Genomic DNA, 19,250 nt, shown 5'->3' on the forward strand with positions numbered 1-19,250 from the left:
AAACGCCGCTAATAATAGCGGCGTTTTACCACCGCCCCCGCCCCAGTGTGAAAGGGCTCGTATAAAGGTATAAGTATAAGGGTCCTCTTCTTCTATTAGGTGAAAAGCAAGAGTATCTCTTATTTCCACCATCAGGCAGAAAAGATATGTGGGAAGTTACGATATTGGCAGTTTGGGGGAGACAACTTGTGGAAATGCGTCTCCTGTATGAACAGAATGTCGGCCTTTTAGAGTAGAGCAGGGGCAGGCAGCCTTTTCAGAGGTTGAGATCTACCTGGACAACATGGAGGAAATCAAAGATCCCCGGGGGAAGTGGAGGGGTCGCCCTTTAAAAAAGACCATGGCCTGGTATAGATTTGTGGGGGGCTGACACTTTTTTTTTTTGGTGTGGGGTTCCTTTTCAAAAGCCATACCAGGCCCAAAGGGCCTGGTATGGATTTGGGGGGGGGGGGCCCTCACACCATTTTTTAAAAATGTATGTGGGCTTTTTTGTTAACATTCTGCTGTCAGCAGGGATGACGCATCATTGTTAGGGCACCAGTGGATGCTGACTCCTTAATAACTGATGAGTCATGTCTTCTGTTGACAACAGTGACGAGTCACTGGTTGTTAGTAAGTTGGTATGTGCCGGCTCCTTAACAACCAGCACAAGTTGTACGCAAAAATGCATAAAAAAAACACATGTAGATTCTAACCACATCACAGCTGTGCTGTATTGATGTGAATGGGCCCCATTGGAAGCAATGTTATTTAAATTGTCATGCAATTCAGTGCGTTCCAAGTTGCATCTGAAATCGCATCAGTGTAAACCAGGCCAAAATAGAACTACAATTTGTTGTTGCCAACTTCCTCAAATGTACAGTAGTAAATATTGTTATAAATGTGGATTAAAAAACAAACATTCAGCTCAGGTTATTTTAAATAAAAATAAATAAAATTAATACTTCATACCTAATACCAAATGTTGTTTGGATAAATGTAGTGATCCCAACACAGGTGAATATTGTTCCTATTAGCTGGCTTACTGTCTGTTGATCATTTCCAACACAAAGCGCTTGTGCTAAAATAAATGGTATAGCAATGGTTCCACTGAAGCATGTCAAATAGTGCTGAAAAGAAGGAAAAATTGTATAACAATCAAAAGGCAATTCCAGCAACAAGTGAAAACAATCAGTAAACTACAAATGGTATTAAGGGAGTGTATATGCTCTATTTTTAAAATAAAATAACAAACATGTCATACTTCCCTGCTCTGCGCAATGGCTTTGCACAGAGCAGCCCCAATCCTCCTTTTCTCTGGTCCCATGGCTCTTCCTCCCCACCGAGTGCACTCATAGCAAGTCACTTGCTCTGGGGGCACTCATGCATGCTCACTCCCAAGCTCTGCGTGTCCATTGAAATACAGAGCATGGCTCCACCCCACCCCCTCCTAACTGGCTGCGATTGAAAGAAGCAGGAGCCAATGGCGGTGATTCTGCCTCTGAGCCAATAAGGTGGGAGTGAGCCAAGAGAGACTCTGCGACTGGGCTCAGGTAAGTGTTGGGGGGGGGGGGTGCTGTCTTTAAAACCACTTTAAACCAATCATTGCTTCTGTTCTAAAAAGAAAAAAGGCAATAGCTTGAAAAAAGGAGATGGGGAAGGAAATCATGAAAAGGGGGAAGAAAGAGTAAAGAAAAAAAATGGAGGGGGAGTATGGACAAAGTTGAGGGGCTAGGGGATGGTATTTTGAGCAGCAATCTGATGTTTGTGAGCAGTTAGAAAAAATAGGTTTGGCATTTGAGGAACCTTTTAAAATAATGCAGGTAGTTTGGAGAGTAGGGAGGAGTCAGGTGTCGTCACTTCCGGTTGCAGCCGAGACCGAAGGTACTGTGCTCTGTGCTGTTTATCCTGATTTTTAAATGTAAGTTACTATGTTGTGGTTAATAAAATCTTTTTTATCAGTTTGATTTTGTTTATTGATGTCACATTGAGGAATTGTCATTATTTTTATGTTTAATCACATTATTTATGATATTTTAATGCACTTTAGTTAGCGCCACATATTTTTTATAATCATATTGGAGAGTAGGGATGAGCTTTATGTTCAAGTTGAATGTAAGTTCGACTCGAACATCGGGTGTTAGCCAGTTCGTCGAACAGCGAATATTATGGGGCGTTCAAGGGAAATTTGTGCGCCGCGGAACACCCCATAATGCATTACGAGATCACAGGGCATGCTGTATGATGATTGGCCAAAGCATGCACCTGACCTGCATGCTTTGGCCAATCACTGCGCAGTCTGCTGAGAGAGCCATAATTGGCAAAAGGCAGGGTGACTTTGGCCAATCATTGCTCAGGTGGACTAAGTCCACGCCCCACACTATATAAGGCTGCTTACATAGCGGCCATGTATAGTGTGTGGATGGAGATAGATTGAGCTAGATTAGGCAGGCAGGTTAGGTTGTGGCAGTGTATTTGATATATATACCCTGTTTCCCTGAAAATAAGACCTAGCGTGATTGTCAGTGATGGCTGCAATATAAGCCCTACCCCCCAAATAAGCCCTACCCTGTTTCCCCAAAAATAAGCCCTACCCTGAAAATAAGACCTACAAGGACTTTAACTAGGGCTTATTTGGGGGGTAGGGCTTATATTGCAGCCATTACCGACAATCACGCTAGGTCTTATTTTTGGGGAAACAGGGTATATATATATACAATTAGTCTAATATATACTCTGCATTCAGCGTTGTTGTGGAAATTTTATGAAGATGTATTTAATATGTATTGTCGTAGTGTCTCAGACTGACGCTGGTTGAGATCCCTCTGGTAGTGAAAAGCTTCTTGAGGATGCAGAGAAGTGTTTGCAGAGTAAAAATATATCCGCCAGCAAAGGGCCCCTGTGTGATGCAAAGACATTATCGGTTATGAGCGGATGTACAGTATGCTTGTGTCACCCCTGTGTGCCTGATCAAAACATTTGGGGGGGCCGTGGCGTGCCCCTGCAGATAATCTCCCATCCACAGGAACGGTAGTATAGCATGGATATGCGTTGTTCTCTGAACAACGCAGAATAAGGATTCACACCAACGGTAAAAATGCGAGTCTTTGAATTGTTATGGTCGGGGGCAGTGTTCATGATTTCAGCCAGCCATGCGGCTTACTGGAGAGCATGGCTTCCAGGTAGAGGGGGCGGGAAAATGTACACACTGCCTCCACCCAGACACGCCCATAAACTCCCCTAGTCATTGTTATAACTCTTCCTGTTTGAAGGAATGCCTATGCTTGATTGGTCGATTGTGAAACCATCAAGCTCTATTGTTAAGTACTGTAAATAAACAGAACACAGAGCTCCAGGGGCAGTTGGTCGAGCTGGGGAGCTGAGGATGTAAAAATGGTGGTCATATCTGTTAGGGATGAGCTTCGTATTCGAGTCGAATCCATGTTCGACTCTAACATCGTATGTTCGCCAGTTCGTCGAATTACGAACGATATGGGCCGTTCGCGCCAAATTCGAGTGGCGCGTCACGGCCCATAATTCACTGCGGCATCACAGTGCATTGCTGGCTGATGATTGGCCAAGCATGCACTATGACCCGCATGCTTGGCCAATCACAGCGCCATCTGTACAGAGAGCTGTAATTGGCCAAAGCCAGGGTGGCTTTGGCCAATTATGGCTCAGGGGTTTAGTACACAGAGAGCCGTAATTGGCCAAAGCCAGGGTGGCTTTGGCCAATTATGGCTCAGGGGGTTTAGTACACGCCCCACACTATATAAGGCCACCTACGTGGCGGCCTTGTGTAGTGTGTTGCGGCGGCGAAGAGATAGACAGAGAGGCAGTGTCATTTGATTTAAGTTAGTAAGCAGGCGAGTCAGTTAGCTGCACTCACAGTGTATTGTGTGTGTGTGTGTGTATGTATGTATGTATGTATATATGTGTATATATATGTATGTATATGTGTGTATACACATCCTAGGTGTTGTGTGTGTGTGTGTGTGTGTGTGTGTGTATATATATTTACTGTATTCAGTTTAGCTAGATCCGTTCCTGGTATTCTCTTCCTACTGACAGGAAGGCAGGTGTTTTTACAGGCAGCAGGCAGCTGTAGTATTTACAACTTAGTGCAGTGGATCCTCTGCACAGTGTGATCCTAAAGCTACCTGAAGAAAATTGGTGGTGTTCTTCTGATCCTATTAGTACCGCAGGCAGCTGTAGTTTTTACAAGTTAGTGTAGTGCGTCCTCTGCACAGTGTGCACCTAAAGCTACATGAAGAAAATTAGTGGTGTTCTTGATCCTATTAGTACAGTACCGCAGGCAGCTGCAGTATTTACAAATTAGTGTAGTGCGTCCTCTGCACAGTGTGCACCTAAAGCTACCTGAAGAAAATTGGTGGTGTTCTTCTGATCCTATTAGTACCGCAGGCAGCTGTAGTATTTACATTTAGTGTAGTGCATCCTCTGCACAGTGTGCACCTAAAGCTACCTGAAGAAAATTGGTGGTGTTCTTCTGATCCTATTAATACCACAGGCAGCCAGCTACAGTATTTACAGTTAGTGTACTGCGTCCTCTGCACAGTGTGCACCTAAAGCTACCGGAAGACAATTGCTGTTGTTCTGCACCTAATAATACCACAGACAGGCAGCTACAGCATTTACAGTTAGTGTAATGTGTCCTCTGCACAGTATGCACCTAAAGCTACTTGAATAAAATTGGTGGTGTTCTCATACTAATAATACTACAGGCAGGCAGTTGATTCTGCTAGCTGCAGTATCAGTATATATATACATCCCAACTTTGTGCAGCTACATCTCACTGCAGGCCATTAGTATGTCTGGAAGGCCAACAAGGAGAGGCAGACAGTCACAAGCCAATAAAAGAGGGCAAGCAGGCTCTGTGTTTAGAGGCAACAGTGCTGGTCGTGGAGACGGTGCATCCTCACCAGCATGTGGCCGTGGGACACGCTTGTCCTTGTTTTTGGCAGCTGGCCATGTTGAGCCGCAACATGCGCAAGACTTGGTAGAGTGGATGATCAAGCCGTTCTTATCCTCCTTATCCTCTCTCACCCAGGCTAAGGGTACTTTGTCTGGCAAAGCAGCTGCCAACGTGGCCTCTTCCCTCGGATCAATGGCATCAGTCACTCCTTTCCTAGCCCCACCATGTCCTCCTGAGGAGTCCCCCGAACTGTTTGACCACAGTGTTGGGTACATGCTCCAGGAGGATGCCCAGCATTTTGAAGGCTCCAATGATGGTACTCAGCTAGAGGAAGGCAGTAACGTGAGCCCAAAGAGAGAGGGTGCCCAAGAAGGACAGCAATCTGGCAGCATACTGCCAGCTTTGCTCCAGTGATGAGGAGGGAGAGGATGATGAGGTCACTGAGTCAACGTGGGTGCTGGATAGGAGAGAGGAGCAGGAGGAGGAGGAGGCACATCACCAACGAGGCAGGATGCCCTCCAGGGGCCAGCGTAAGGGCAGCACACTGACTGCATCACACAGCAGAGCTCCGCATGTGCAGGGCACTGCTGTCTCTGCGCGTTATTCCAAAAGTTCTTTTTGAGATGAGTGCATCAGATCACACCGCTGATATTTGCAACTTATGTCTCAAGCGTATCTCGCGTGGCCAAAACATCACCACTTGGGCACCACATGCTTGACCAGACATATGTTGATCTGCCATGCAGTTCGTTAGCAAGCGTACCTAAAAGACCCACACCAAAGAACAAAGAGGACCTCTCCTTGTTCCTCATCAGCTGGGATCTCCAACCCCACTGTACCTTCAGTCATCTCTGATACCTGCACTGAGAGGAATGAAGGTGTAGAATTAGGTGTGTCACAGCCAAGTACTTGGGGGCAATCTGCTATCGGTACACCGACGTCAGATTGTACCAGGCAAATTTCCCTGCCCCAGCTGCTGCACCGCCAAAAGAAGTTCGCTCCCAGCCATCCACATGCCCAGCGTTTGAATGCTAGCTTGGCTAAATTGCTAGCACTTCAACTCAGTTGGTAGACTCTGCCCCCTTCCGTGAGTTTGTGGAATGTGCAGTTCCTCAGTGGCAGGTTCCCAAACGCCACTTTTTCTTACGGAAAGCGAAGCCGGCTCTCTACCAGCATGTGGAAGCCAATGTCTTGGCCTCGCTGGACAGGGCGGTCAGCAGTAAGGTGCATATTACTGCTGATTCATGGTCCAGCAGGCATGGACAGGGACTTTACCTATCTTTCACGGCACATTGGATGACTCTGCTGGCAGCTGGGAAGGATGCAGGACAAGGTGCAGTAGTGTTGGAGGTTGTTCCGCCACCACACCTCCAAAATACTACAACTGGTGATTCTGACACACCTCCTTCCTCCATCCCCTCCTCTTCTTCTTCCTCCATGGCCTCTTCCTGTGTGTTGTCCTCGGAACCAGCGGTGCTCCATAGGCGTTCAAGGGGCTACGCAAGTACGCAGTCCAAAAGATGCCATGCGGTGCTTGAGCTGGTGTGCTTGGGGGATAGGAGCCACACTGGGGCAGAGATTCTTTCAGCTCTGCAGGGGCAGGCTCAGAGGTGGTTGATGCCACACCAGCTTAAGGCAGGAATGGTGGTTTGTGACAATGGCACCAACCTTCTCTCCACCCTCCGACAGGGACAACTGACCCATGTGCCCTGTTTGGCTCACGTCTTTAACTTGGTGGTGCAGCAGGTAACCGGGCTTACAGGATGTCCTGAGGCAGGCCAGGAAAGTCTGTGTGCATTTCCGCCGGTCATATAATGCCAGTGCTTGGCTGGCTGACCTCCAAAAGGAATTTAACCTGCCCAAGAACCACCTAATCTGTGACATGCCCACCAGGTGGAACTCAACGTTGGCCATGCTGCAGCGGCTGCACAAGCAGCAAAGGGCCATCAATGAGTACCTGTGTGACTATGGCACCAGGACAGGGTCAGAGGAGCTTGTTTTTTTTTCCCCACGTCAGTGGGCCATGATCAGGGATGCATGCACTGTCCTGTCACCATTTGAGGAGGCCATGAGGATGGTGAGCAGTGACAGTGCATGTATCAGTGACACTGTCCCCCTTGTCCACCTGTAGGAGCACACGCTGTGTGGAATAATGGACAGGGCACTTGAGGCAGAACAGAGGCAGGAAGAGAAGGACTTCCTTAGCTCTCAAAGCCCTCTTTATCCAGACAGTGTTCCGCCGATCACACAGGAAGAGGAGGAGGAGGAGGAGGATGATTGTGTCAGCATGGAGGTGGAGCCTGGCACTCAGCGTCAGCAGCAGTTTATAAGGGATCATTTACAGTCCCAAGAAACCCATGGACTTGTACGTGGTTGGGAGGAGGTGGCTGCCGATCATGTCGTCCTTAGTGACCCAGAGGACTCCGGACGGAATGCCTCAGCAAACCTACGCTGCATGGTCTCCCTGATCCTGCAAAGCCTGCGGAATGATCCTCGTATTCGTGGTATCAAGGAGAGGGATCAATACTGGCTGGCAACCCTCCTTGATCCACATTAAAAGGGTAAGGTTGCGGACCTTATCTTATCATCGCAGAGGTAGAGAGCAGAGGATGAAACATCTTCGGGAGGCCTTGCAGAAAGGTCTGTGCAACACGTTCCCAGAGACTGGGAGGTTACAAACTCCTGTTCCTGGACAACGTGTTGCTGAGGCTTCAGTCAGTCAAAGAAGGAGCGGTAGAGAAGGTGGCCGTCTGACCGATGGGTTCAGACAATTTTTTAGGCCGCAGCCCCAAGTTATGATCGGTTCCAGCAACCATCGCCTGTTTTACATGGTACAGGAATATTTAGGGGCAAGATCTGACTTGGACACCTTTCCCACCGAAAATCCTATGGGTTACTAGGTCTTGAGGATGGATCACTGGCCAGAGCTTGCACAGTATGCAATTGAGCTAATGGCCTGTCCTGCATCCAGCGTTCTTTCGGAACGCACATTCAGTGCTGCTGGAGGCTTTGTAACCACTCACAGGGTGCGCCTGTCCATCGACTCGGTCGATCGACTGACCTTCATGAAATGAATCAGTCTTGGATCACCACCAGCTACCAAGCACCTGATGCTGATGTAACCAAATATTTTTTTTTGAAATGTCAGATCCCTTCAAGACTGCCTATGCTGATGCTGAGTGACTATCCTGTTATGCTGAGTGACTATCCTCTTCCTCAATGATCATGCTGACAGCTTGTAAGAATATTTTTGGTTCTGTGCGCTGCCACCAGTGGCTTAGGCCCATCTGAGTATCTGTGAGGGGTTGCAGTGTTGTGGCACCAGCACCAGTGCCTAAGGCCCAATTTTTCAGCCCCTGTTTAACAGGGGCGTGTCATTACAATTTTTGATGCAATACTTTGCAGCAGGGCTTGTTCCTTCGCTCCAACTAGAGTATCTGTGAGGGGTTGCAGTGTTGTGGCACCAGTGCCTAAGGCACAATTTTTCTGCCCTTTCTCAACAGGGACATGTAATTACAATTCTTGATCTAATATTTCACAGCAGGGCCCATTTCTGCGCCCACCAAAAGTAACTGTGAGGACTTACATTGTTGTGGCACCAGCACCACCAGCACCACCAACACCACCAAAGGCCCAATTTTTCTGCTCCTGTTCAACAGGTGCATGTAATTACAAATTCTTGATCTAATATTTCACAGCAGGGCCCATTCCAGCACCCACCAAGAGTAACTGTGAGGACTTACAGTGTTGTGGCAACACCACCACCACCACCAAAGGCCCAATTATTCTGCCCCTGTTCAACAGGTGCATGCATTTACAATTCTTGATCTAATATTTCACAGCAGGGCCCGTTTCTGCGCCAACCAAGAGTAACTGTGAGGACTTACAGTGTTGTGGCAACACCAGCACCTAAGGCCCCAATTTCTGCAGAGTATATAGGGCAGGCCCCTACTTTAAAACATCCAACTTACAAACGACTCCTACTTGCAAACAGAAGGAGACAACAGGAAGTAAGATGAAATCTACCCCTAGGAAGGGAAATTCTCTTCTGCAAGAGTTAATATGGGAAAAACGTGTCCCCTCTCCACTGATGCTTTATCACCAATCTTTGTTTCACTAAAAAACCCCAAATTGTTAAAAAACATTTGTCATTGGGACAGAAATTGAAGTGAAATCTTCTGAAGAGGTGCACAGACAGCAAAACAAATGTCACAGGGGTGATAACCTTTCCCTATGTTTTCCAAAAAAGCTTAAAATAAATTTTTTGGCTGGAGCTACACTTTAAAAATGTACCAGTTCAAAATTACAAACAGATTCTACTTAACAACAAACCTACAGTCCCTGTCTTGTTTGCACCGCCTGTATACTGCTGTTCAGGGTATATAGGGCCTGGGGGCCCCACGCCTTTCCTTTTTTTTAATTTGGGTGTGGGGTTCCCCTTAATATCCATACAAGACCCAAAGGGCCTGTTAATAGACTGGGGGGGATACCCATGCCGTTTGCCTCACTGATTTTCATCCATATTGCCGGGACCCGACATTACATTAAAGCCGCAAGGAGTTTTAAATGACTTTTATTCCTTTAAAAATGTCATTTTGTGCAGGGACTGTTCTAAGCACAGGAAACACACGCCACCTTACAGGCATAATATAGACACCCCCCCGGTACGATATTTAAAGGAATATTTCACCTTTTTTTTCACTTTAAGCATCATTAAAATCACTGCTCCCAAAAAAACGTCAGTTTTTAAAACTTTTTTTTGCATTTATACATGTCCCCTAGGGCAAGACCCGAGTCCCCACACCCGTTTTAGGACAATACCATGCAAATTAGCCTTTAAAATTAGCACTTTTGATTTCGAACATTCGAGTCCCATAGACTTCAATGGGGTTCTAATGTTCGCACAAATTTTCGGTCCGTTCGCAGGTTCTGGTGCGAACCAAACCGGGGGGTGTTCGGCTCATCCCTAGTAGGGAGGTGTTCTAGTGCCCATAAGGCAAACATAAACAGCAGAGAATCCATAGTCCTTCAGAGGCAAGTGTCCAATAAAGTGGTTCTAAAGATACCATTTTTTTTTTCCTTATTAAGGTATAAGTAATAAGCACATCATATTTTCCTGCTCTGTTCAATGGTTTTGCACAGAGCAGTCTCGATCTTCCTCTTCTTGATCCCCCCGTGGTGCTTCTGGCCCCTCCCCCCTTGCCGAGTGCCCCCAGAGCAAGCTGTGTGCTTTGGGGCACTTGTGCGTGCTTGCTCCTGAACCGCCTCTGTATGTCAATGGGACACAAAGAGCATGGCTCAGTCCTGCCCCTGCTCCCTCTTCTCTGGCTGTAATTGCCAGCAGCGGGAGCCAATTGCTCCTGCTACTGTGTCTCAACCAATGAGGAAAGAGCAACCCAGGAGAGTTTCTGGTCTCATGCACATCACTGGATCAGGCTTGGGTAAGTTTTAGAGGAGCTGTGGGGGGGGAGCCGCACACTGAAGTTTATTTACCTTCATGAATAAAATGTATGAAGGTAAAAAACCTTCACCCTTTACCACCACAAGAGGCAGCAAGTATCCTTAAAGTCCATAATTGGCAGTAAGTCTATAAAGTCCTCAGGTGCCCAGTCCCTCAGGGAATCCCGAATAGCCCCCCAGCAGAGAGGTGCAGACCGACAGAGTAACAGCCTATATCTTGGCAGTGTTGCCCAGAAGCTCTCCCTCAGGGCATTTCAGTGAGCCCTTTATATGTGGATCTCTGGAAAAGTGGCGGGAAAATCTAGCCAATCAATTCCTTAGATTGACATATATCTACATTGTAATAATTTGACTTTGACAAAGCGTATGCGCACGAAACATGTAAGTCACGGCAACAGAACAGTGGACGCTTACACAACTGACTTCAGGACACCTTTCCCCTTAATTTTTGGCACAGCAGTGACGTCACAGATGGCGCATAGGCGCGCTAAGAATATCGACCCTGCTCGGCTTGGTTGTTCCCTCCGGGGCCATTTACATCACACAGGTTGCCTTTCTATCCATTCTGCTGACCACCATCCAGCCGTGGCATCTATCTGGAGCTGGCCTGGAGCAGTCAGTACGCTCCCCCCTCTGGGAACTGAAAACTGAATTTTCTCCTCTCCATTTCCTTGGATGGTGATTGATGTTCAAATCATCTCCAGGCAAGCCTCCCGAATGATTGTTTCCCCCTTATCCACTCTGAGGTCACTGGTAACGTTCACTACCATTTATTTTAAACTTTGACTGTTCAGCCATTTTTTAACTTTATGGATTAAATAGCACTGTTTATGCATACAGTACTACGTTGGAATTTATTTGTTCATTCTTTCAGAGCGCTGAATTTTGTGTTTTTTTTTTATTTGACGGTCGCATCTCTTTCCATGCTGTGCTGGCTGCACTGGGTCTGATCCACTTATCTGATTACTCCTCATCAGAGCACTTTACTTGGCCCCTAGACTTGCAGCGCTCCAGGTGCTTAATTGTAATAATTTGTACCTGGCTGGCTCAGTAAACTTGCAGACATGAGCACAGACAGGAGAAACAGCACAGCTTGAGACAGATAGCTTCAGAACATGAGTCAGCACAGCAGAAAAACTTAAACCTCTTGTAACTACCTGCCCTAAAAAGGCAACCCCTATGTATACTGTCTTATATTTTACCACTAATACCCATAGCTTTTGACCCATATTGTAGTCCCTTATTATTGCTACTAAAAATAGTCTGACACCAAAGGTTGGGATAAAACTGGCCATTTACGGCCCCTTTATTAAATAAAATAATTAACAGTATAAACCTAAACAAAGCATAAACTTTTTAGTTGCCGATCCTTGGAGGCACTACGTATCCAACTCTTTACCTTATATCTGCTTAACCATTTATGGTCCCTGTCACTTTGCATCCGACTCAGGGACGAACCACCTTCAGCAGATAACCATAAACTCCCAGTTAACCACGTAACGCACTCACCAGGGACCCATACCTCAGATGTGTCCCAAACCTTTAATTCCATCATTTCACTTCCAAATGCCTCCAAAGACCCAACCTCCACAGCGCAAAGTGTGAAGCCTCACACCTTTGTGCCCCGCCAACAACGAACTGCTCGCTGTATTCCCTCCTGCAAACAGACAGCAAACAGACAGCAAACAGCAGACAGCAAACAGCAAACAGACAGCAAGACTTGTATACTCTAACTCTGGTTTTTAACTCCCACTTATTCCAGCTCCACTTACACCAAGCTCCACAGCTTCAGACTGAGCATGCTCAGACTGAGTCCTACAACCAGTTAAATAGGCACCTGTGAGCAATTAACCACACCCCTTAATTGATAGGCTCATGAAACCAGAGAGAAAAAAAAAAAAAAAGGTATTTAAAAAGAGATAGCAAAAGGCAAATTAAAAACTAAAAGGAAAAGCCCCAAAAATGCAACCCAGCAAACAGACAGCAAACAGCAAACAGACAGCAAACAGCAAACAGACAGCAAGACTTGTATACTCTAACTCTGGTTTTTAACTCCCACTTACTCCAGCTCCACTTACACCAAGCTCCACAGCTTCAGACTGACTCCTGTAAACTTAAGGACCACAGGTCCGTACCCACCTCATTAAGAGCCGGTTCACACGGGGGCGACTTGTCAGGTGACCTAGCCGCCTGACAAGTCGCCTCCCGTTCTGTACAATGGAACCGTTCTAATCGGAGCGACGCAAGTCGCTCCAACTTAGAAGAAAGGTTCCTGTACTACTTTGGGGGCGACTTGCATAGACTTCTATACAGAAGTCGTCTTGCAAGTCGCCGCAGCAGTCGTGTGCAGGTCGCCTCGGTGAGGTGACCTGCAAGTCGTGCCGCTTCTAATGTGAACCGGCGCTAAGGTGAACTCCATCCCCACGGAGATATCTCCATGTCTCAAACTCAAGCTCTTTATGCCTGACCACAAGACCCTCATTCCTGGCAATGAACCACCCAACCTCTTTATTGGCCTTAAGTCAGGCCCTGTTAATCTTAGCCACCGACCGGGCAAGACGCTAGATGGTGGCCACCATCTCCGACCATACCATTGCTGTCTGTTTGCTGTTTGCTGTCTGTTTGCTGTTTGCTGTCTGTTTGCTGGGTTGCATTTTTGGGGCTTTTCCTTTTAGTTTTTAATTTGCCTTTTGCTGTCTCTTTTTAAATAGCTTTTTTTTTTCTCTCTCTGGTTTCATCAGCCTATCAATTAAGGGGTGTGGTTAATTGCTCACAGGTGCCTATTTAACTGGTTGTAGGACTCAGTCTGAGCGTGCTCAGTCTGAAGCTGTGGAGCTGGAATAAGTGGGAGTTAAAAACCAGAGTTTAAAACAGGAGGTTATAACAGGGGTCATAGTACCTGTGTAGTGTGAGTATCTGAGTGTTGTCTGAGTAGTGTGTGTGGATCGTTAGTACTTGTGTAGTGTGTACTGTATACTTGTGTATTGCGAGTGCACGTAGGTCTGTGAGTACCTGTGTATTGTCTTGTCGTGTACCTGTGTATTGTCTTGAGTATTAGTGCCAGGAAGCTAGCTGTTAGGTAATTTGGACAGGGTAAAATCCCCAAATCCTCACTAAATTTAATAGGTACGATGCCCGGCGGGTGTGGAGAGGCGACTCTTTGTACATCTTGCCGCATGTATGCGTTCCTTGATCATCCGATCGAGGGCGAATACTGCTGTGCAAAATGTAAGCACATTGTTTCCCTGGAAGCCCAGGTTCTGAATCTGGGGAAGCAACTGTCAGCACTGAGAAGTCTCTCCATACTAAAGGTGAGCCAGGAACGTACACGGCAGGGGCCAGCACAGAGGCGGGTGGAGACAAAGAGGTGCAAGCACTAGCAAAGAGTAGATGGGTGACAGTCAGGAGGGGTAGAGGGGGAAGTGCCAGAGAGGCCGATCCAGGACTGGAGCATCCCAATAAGTACGCTCCATTGAGTGACATTGGTGAAACCAGTCAGGGACCAGCACTGCGGGAGATGAGGGACTCTCCTAGCTGCCAGGGGAAGAACTCCTCCAGTGAGAGTGGGGGGGCAGCAAAGGGAAAGGAAAGACAGATTCTGGTGGTAGGGGACTCAATTCTTAGAAGGACAGAGAGGGCAATCTGTAACCAAGACCTGAAGCGCTGAACAGTATGTTGTCTACCGGGTGCTCGGGATCGGCACATCACGCATCTTGTGGACAGATTACTGGGAGGGGCTGGGGAAGACCCGGCTGTCATGGTGCACGTTGGCACCAATGACAAAGTCAGAGGCAGATGGAGTGTCCTAAAGAAAGATTTTAGGGACTTAGGAGCTAAATTGAGGAAAAGGACCTCCAAGGTAGTGTTCTCAGGAATACTACCGGTACATCGAGCCACACCAGAAAGGCAGAGGGAGATTAGGGAAGTAAACAAGTGGCTGAAGAGCTGGTGTAGTAAGGAGGGGTTTGGGTTCCTGGAGGACTGGGCCGACTTCTCAGTCGGTAACCGGTACTATAGAAGGGACGGACTGCACCTAAATGAGGAGGGTGCAGATCTGCTGGGAATGAAGATGGCCAAAAAGTTAGAGGGGTTTTTAAACTAGGCGATGGGGGGGAGGGTCCAGAGACAGTGATAGCCAGCACGGAAGATATTCCAGAGGGTAGTATTGGGGGCATTAGTGGTAGGTTAACCAAAGCACAAAAACACAAGGTGAGTATAGTAGCAAGTCCTAGTTGCAATCTTGAAACACCCAATACGAGGACAATATGCGACCGGTCTAAACTATGTGGCATATTCACTAATACCAGGAGCATGGCGGACAAGATGGGTGAACTAGAGATACTGTTGTACAAGGAGGATTTGGATTTTGTGGGAATTTCAGAGACCTGGTTCAACAGCTCTCATGATTGGCTGGCAAACATTCAAGGGTATACCCTATACCGCAAGGATAGAGAGGGTAAAAAAGGGGGAGGGGTATGCCTATATATCAAGAATAATGTACAAGTGAATGTGAGAGATGACATCACTGAGGGGGCTAGGGAGGAGGTGGAATCTTTATGGGTAGAGCTCCAAAGGGATGAAGCTAAGGGGAAAATAATACTGGGAGTATGCTATAGGCCCCCTAACCTGAGGGAGGAAGTGGAGACGGATCTCCTATCACAAATTGGATTAGTAGCAAGGATGGGAAGTGTTATCATAATGGGGGATTTTAATTATCCAGACATAGACTGGGCGGAGGGAACCGCGCATTCATTTAAGGCTCGCCAGTTCCTTAGTGTCTTGCAGGACAATTTTATGGGTCAGATGGTAGACGCACCAACTAGAAATAAAACATTACTAGATCTACTGATTACCAACAATACAGACCTGATAACAGATGTGGAAATACGGGGCAATTTAGGTAACAGCGATCACAGGTCAATTAGTTTCAGTATAAATCACACAAATAGGAAACATGAAGGGAACACAAAGACACTGAATTTCAAAAGAGCCAACTTCCCTAAACTACAAACCTTGCTAAAAGACATAAATTGGGATAAAATATTAGGAACAAAGAATACGGAGGAGAGATGGGTTTGCTTTAAGAGCATATTAAATAAGGGCATTAGCCAATATATCCCATTGGGTAATAAATTTAAAAGAGCGAACAAACATCCTGGATGGCTTAACTCCAATGTAAAAATGCATATAAAAGCAAAAGAGAAGGCCTTCAAAAAATACAAGGTTGAGGGATCATCCTCAGCATTCAGAATTTATAAAGAATGCAATAAGAAATGTAAGGGTGCAATTAGGATGGCTAAGATAGAACATGAAAGACACATAGCGGAGGAGAGCAAAAAAAATCCCAAGAAATTCTTCAAGTATGTAAACAGTAAAAAAGGGAGGACAGACCATATTGGCCCCATAAAGAATGAGGAAGGACATCTGGTTACAAAGGATGGGGAGATGGCAAAGGTATTGAATTTATTCTTCTCCTCAGTCTTCACGAGTGAATCGGGGGGCTTCAGTAACCAAAACTGCAGTGTTTATCCTCATGACACAACACAGGAAGCACCTACATGGTTAACAGAGGACGGAATTAAAATTAGACTTGAGAAACTTAACATTAATAAATCACCGGGACCAGATGGCTTGCATCCGAGGGTACTTAGGGAACTCAGTCAGGTGATTGCCAGACCGTTGTTCCTAATTTTTACAGACAGTCTATCGACTGGAATGGTACCAGCTGATTGGAGGAAAGCCAATATTTAAAAAGGGCACAAAAAACATCCCTGGGAATTACAGACCAGTTAGCCTAACCTCAATAGTATGTAAACTCTTGGAGGGGATGATAAGGGACTATATACAAGATTTTAGTAATAAGAATGATATCATTAGCAGTAATCAGCATGGATTCATGAAGAATCGTTCTTGCCAAACCAATCTATTAACCTTCTATGAGGAGGTGAGTTGCCATCTAGATAAAGGAAGGCCCGTAGACGTGGTGTATCTGGATTTTGCAAAAGCATTTGACACAGTTCCCCATAACCGTATACTGTACAAAATAAGGTGCGTTGGCATGGACCATAGGGTGAGTACATGGATTGAAAACTGGCTACAAGGGCGTGTTCAGAGGGTGGTGATAAATGGGGAGTACTCAGAATGGTCAGGGGTGGGTAGTGGGGTTCCCCAGGGTTCTGTGCTGGGACCAATCCTATTTAATTTGTTCATAAACGACCTGGAGGATGGGATAAACAGTTCAATCTCTGTATTTGCAGACGATACTAAGCTAAGCAGGGCAATAACTTCTCCGCAGGATGTGGAAATCTTGCAAAAAGACCTGAACAAATTAATGGGGTGGGCGACTACATGGCAAATGAGGTTCAATGTAGAAAAATGTAAAATAATGCATTTGGGTGGCAAAAATATGAATGCAATCTATACACTGGGGGGAGAACCTCTGGGAGAATCTAGGATGGAAAAGGAGCTGGGGGTCCTAGTAGATGATAGGCTCAGCAATGGCATGCAATGCCAAGCTGCTGCTAATAAAGCAAACATAATATTGGCATGCATTAAAAGGGGGATCAACTGCAGAGATAAAACGATAATTCTCCCGCTCTACAAGACTCTGGTCCGCCCGCACCTGGAGTATGCTGTCCAGTTCTGGGCACCAGTCCTCAGGAGGGACGTACTGGAAATGGAGCGAGTACAAAGAAGGGCAACAAAGCTAATAAAGGGTCTGGAGGATCTTAGTTATGAGGAAAGGTTGCGAGCACTGAACTTATTCTCTCTGGAGAAGAGACGCTTGAGAGGGGATATGATTTCAATTTACAAATACTGTACTGGTGACCCCACAATAGGGATAAAACTTTTTCGCAGAAGAGAGTTTAATAAGACTCGTGGCCACTCATTACAATTAGAAGAAAAGAGGTTTAACCTTAAACTACGTAGAGGGTTCTTTACTGTAAGAGCGGCAAGGATGTGGAATTCCCTTCCACAGGCGGTGGTCTCAGCGGGAAGCATTGATAGCTTCAAGAAACTATTAGATAATCACCTGAATGATATATATATATATATATAATATACAGGGATATGTAATGTAATACTGACACATAATCACACACATAGGTTGGACTTGATGGACTTGTGTCTTTTTTCAACCTCACCTACTATGTAACTATGTAACCACTATCGTGTGTGGGAAAGCCGCTTGCAGTCACAGCACATCAAATTTTATGTCCCTTGTCAGGTGCCTAGTGGATCTAACCCCTAGGTAATTACCCCCTGCATGTGTGACCAATACATCCGGGGGCCTAACCCATCTGGATATCCTGTTAACCTCCAGCACAACCCTGCTCCATAACATCCCCGGAATTCCAATCCACCGGATGCTGACTTCTGCTCGTGGTAAACCCAATTGTCGGCCATTAGGCCTGACATCAGCCCTCATTGCCCCCCAATGAACAAAAGAATGGCCCAGGATCCAAACGAGGCAAGTATGATCTGAAAGAAAAAGTGAAACATAGCACACACACACCCATCACCATCTTACCACCACTACTACTCAACAGATCATGGAAATAAACACAAAACAAAAAAAGGGAGCACATAAACCCCCACCTTCCCTTTTTTTTTCTGTTTATTATTTGTTTATTTTTTTAAAACCAACCAACCCCTATTAACTCATCCAGAAATGCCCACCAAACCTGCAGGTCATCCCTATGCTCCCTAGTCAGTCTGATAAAATGCCTGGGTCAAGTGACCCCAGCCATGGCGGCCGACAGCCATCTACAAAAAACTCTGCCCATGGGCATAATATGGCAAGCAAAATTGAGCTTGCCGAGTAAAGACTGCAGGTCCCACAGTTGAATCTTGCGTTTCCCTGCTACTAAGTTAACCTCTTCCTGTAAGGCATGCAACTTATCGTTAAGCAGACGACATTCCATAGCCCTAGAATCATTCTCAAGCCCCAGGAATTTGATCACCTCAGCAGGGCCTTCCGTCTTATCAGCCGCAAAGGGTACACCAAAGCGCTCCGCTATGTGCTGCACTGTAGCCAGCAGTACTCCACATAACCTAGAAGATGGGGGGGCCTACGCAGAGAAAGTCATCCAGGTAATGAATGACAGAATTGATACCTGCCACATCCCGTACTACCCACTCCAAAAAGGAACTCAAAGTCTCAAAGAATGCGCAGGAGATGGAACAACCCATAGGCAGGCAGAGATCCACGTAATAGGCCCCCAACCATTTACATCCCAGGAGATGAAAACTGCGTGGGTGAACGGGGAGTAAGCGAAAGGTCGCTTCTATATCCGTTTTGGCCATAAGGGCCCCCTTGCCGTAGCGCCGAACCCAACGCACAGCAGCATCGAACGAAGTATACGATACTGCACATGCCTCGGGGTCAATGGCATTGTTAGCAGAACTACCCTTTGGAAACCATAGGTGGTGTATCAAACTGAACTTATGGGGCTCCTTCTTCGGAACTACACCCAACGGTGATGCCACTAAATTCTCCAAAGGGGGAAGTGGAAAGGGGGCTCCCATGCGGCCCAAGGACACTTCCTTAGCAAGCTTCTCAGAAACCACTTCAGAGTGTTCCTTAGCAGATCTCAGGTTGTCCGCTACAGGGGGAATCTGCATAAGGGAGCACGGAATAACAAAATCCTCTGTGAAACCCTCTCTTAGTAACCAAGCCACCTGCTGGTCCGGATATTAATTTAGAAATTAGAAATGTAAAAAGTCCGTCCTCACCGGCGTCCAGCCTCTTACCTGCAGTATCGCCGGTATGGGATTTTCCAGCCTTAAAACAGTGGGACAAGGGGTGAGCCCCTCCGCAGTGTGAGCATTCATGTTTGTAACGGCAGTTGGCGCAGAACCTACAAGAACCCTCGTT

At 46.4% G+C, this 19,250-nt stretch overlaps 1 protein-coding gene across 2 annotated transcripts in view; it reads right to left on the bottom strand.

Annotated features, from left to right (window-relative positions):
• Positions 1-19,250, bottom strand: part of SLC23A1 (solute carrier family 23 member 1) — a 1,686,654-nt gene that overhangs the window by 1,475,799 nt on the left and 191,605 nt on the right. For both annotated transcript variants that reach the window (XM_073620757.1, XM_073620758.1), the window contains exon 4: positions 952-1,109. In XM_073620757.1, coding sequence (XP_073476858.1) covers positions 952-1,109 — 158 coding nt within the window. The remainder of the gene's footprint in view (positions 1-951; positions 1,110-19,250) is intronic.

The sequence above is a fragment of the Aquarana catesbeiana genome, linkage group LG03 (genome assembly GCF_042186555.1).
Source record: "Aquarana catesbeiana isolate 2022-GZ linkage group LG03, ASM4218655v1, whole genome shotgun sequence".
NCBI lineage: Eukaryota > Metazoa > Chordata > Amphibia > Anura > Ranidae > Aquarana > Aquarana catesbeiana.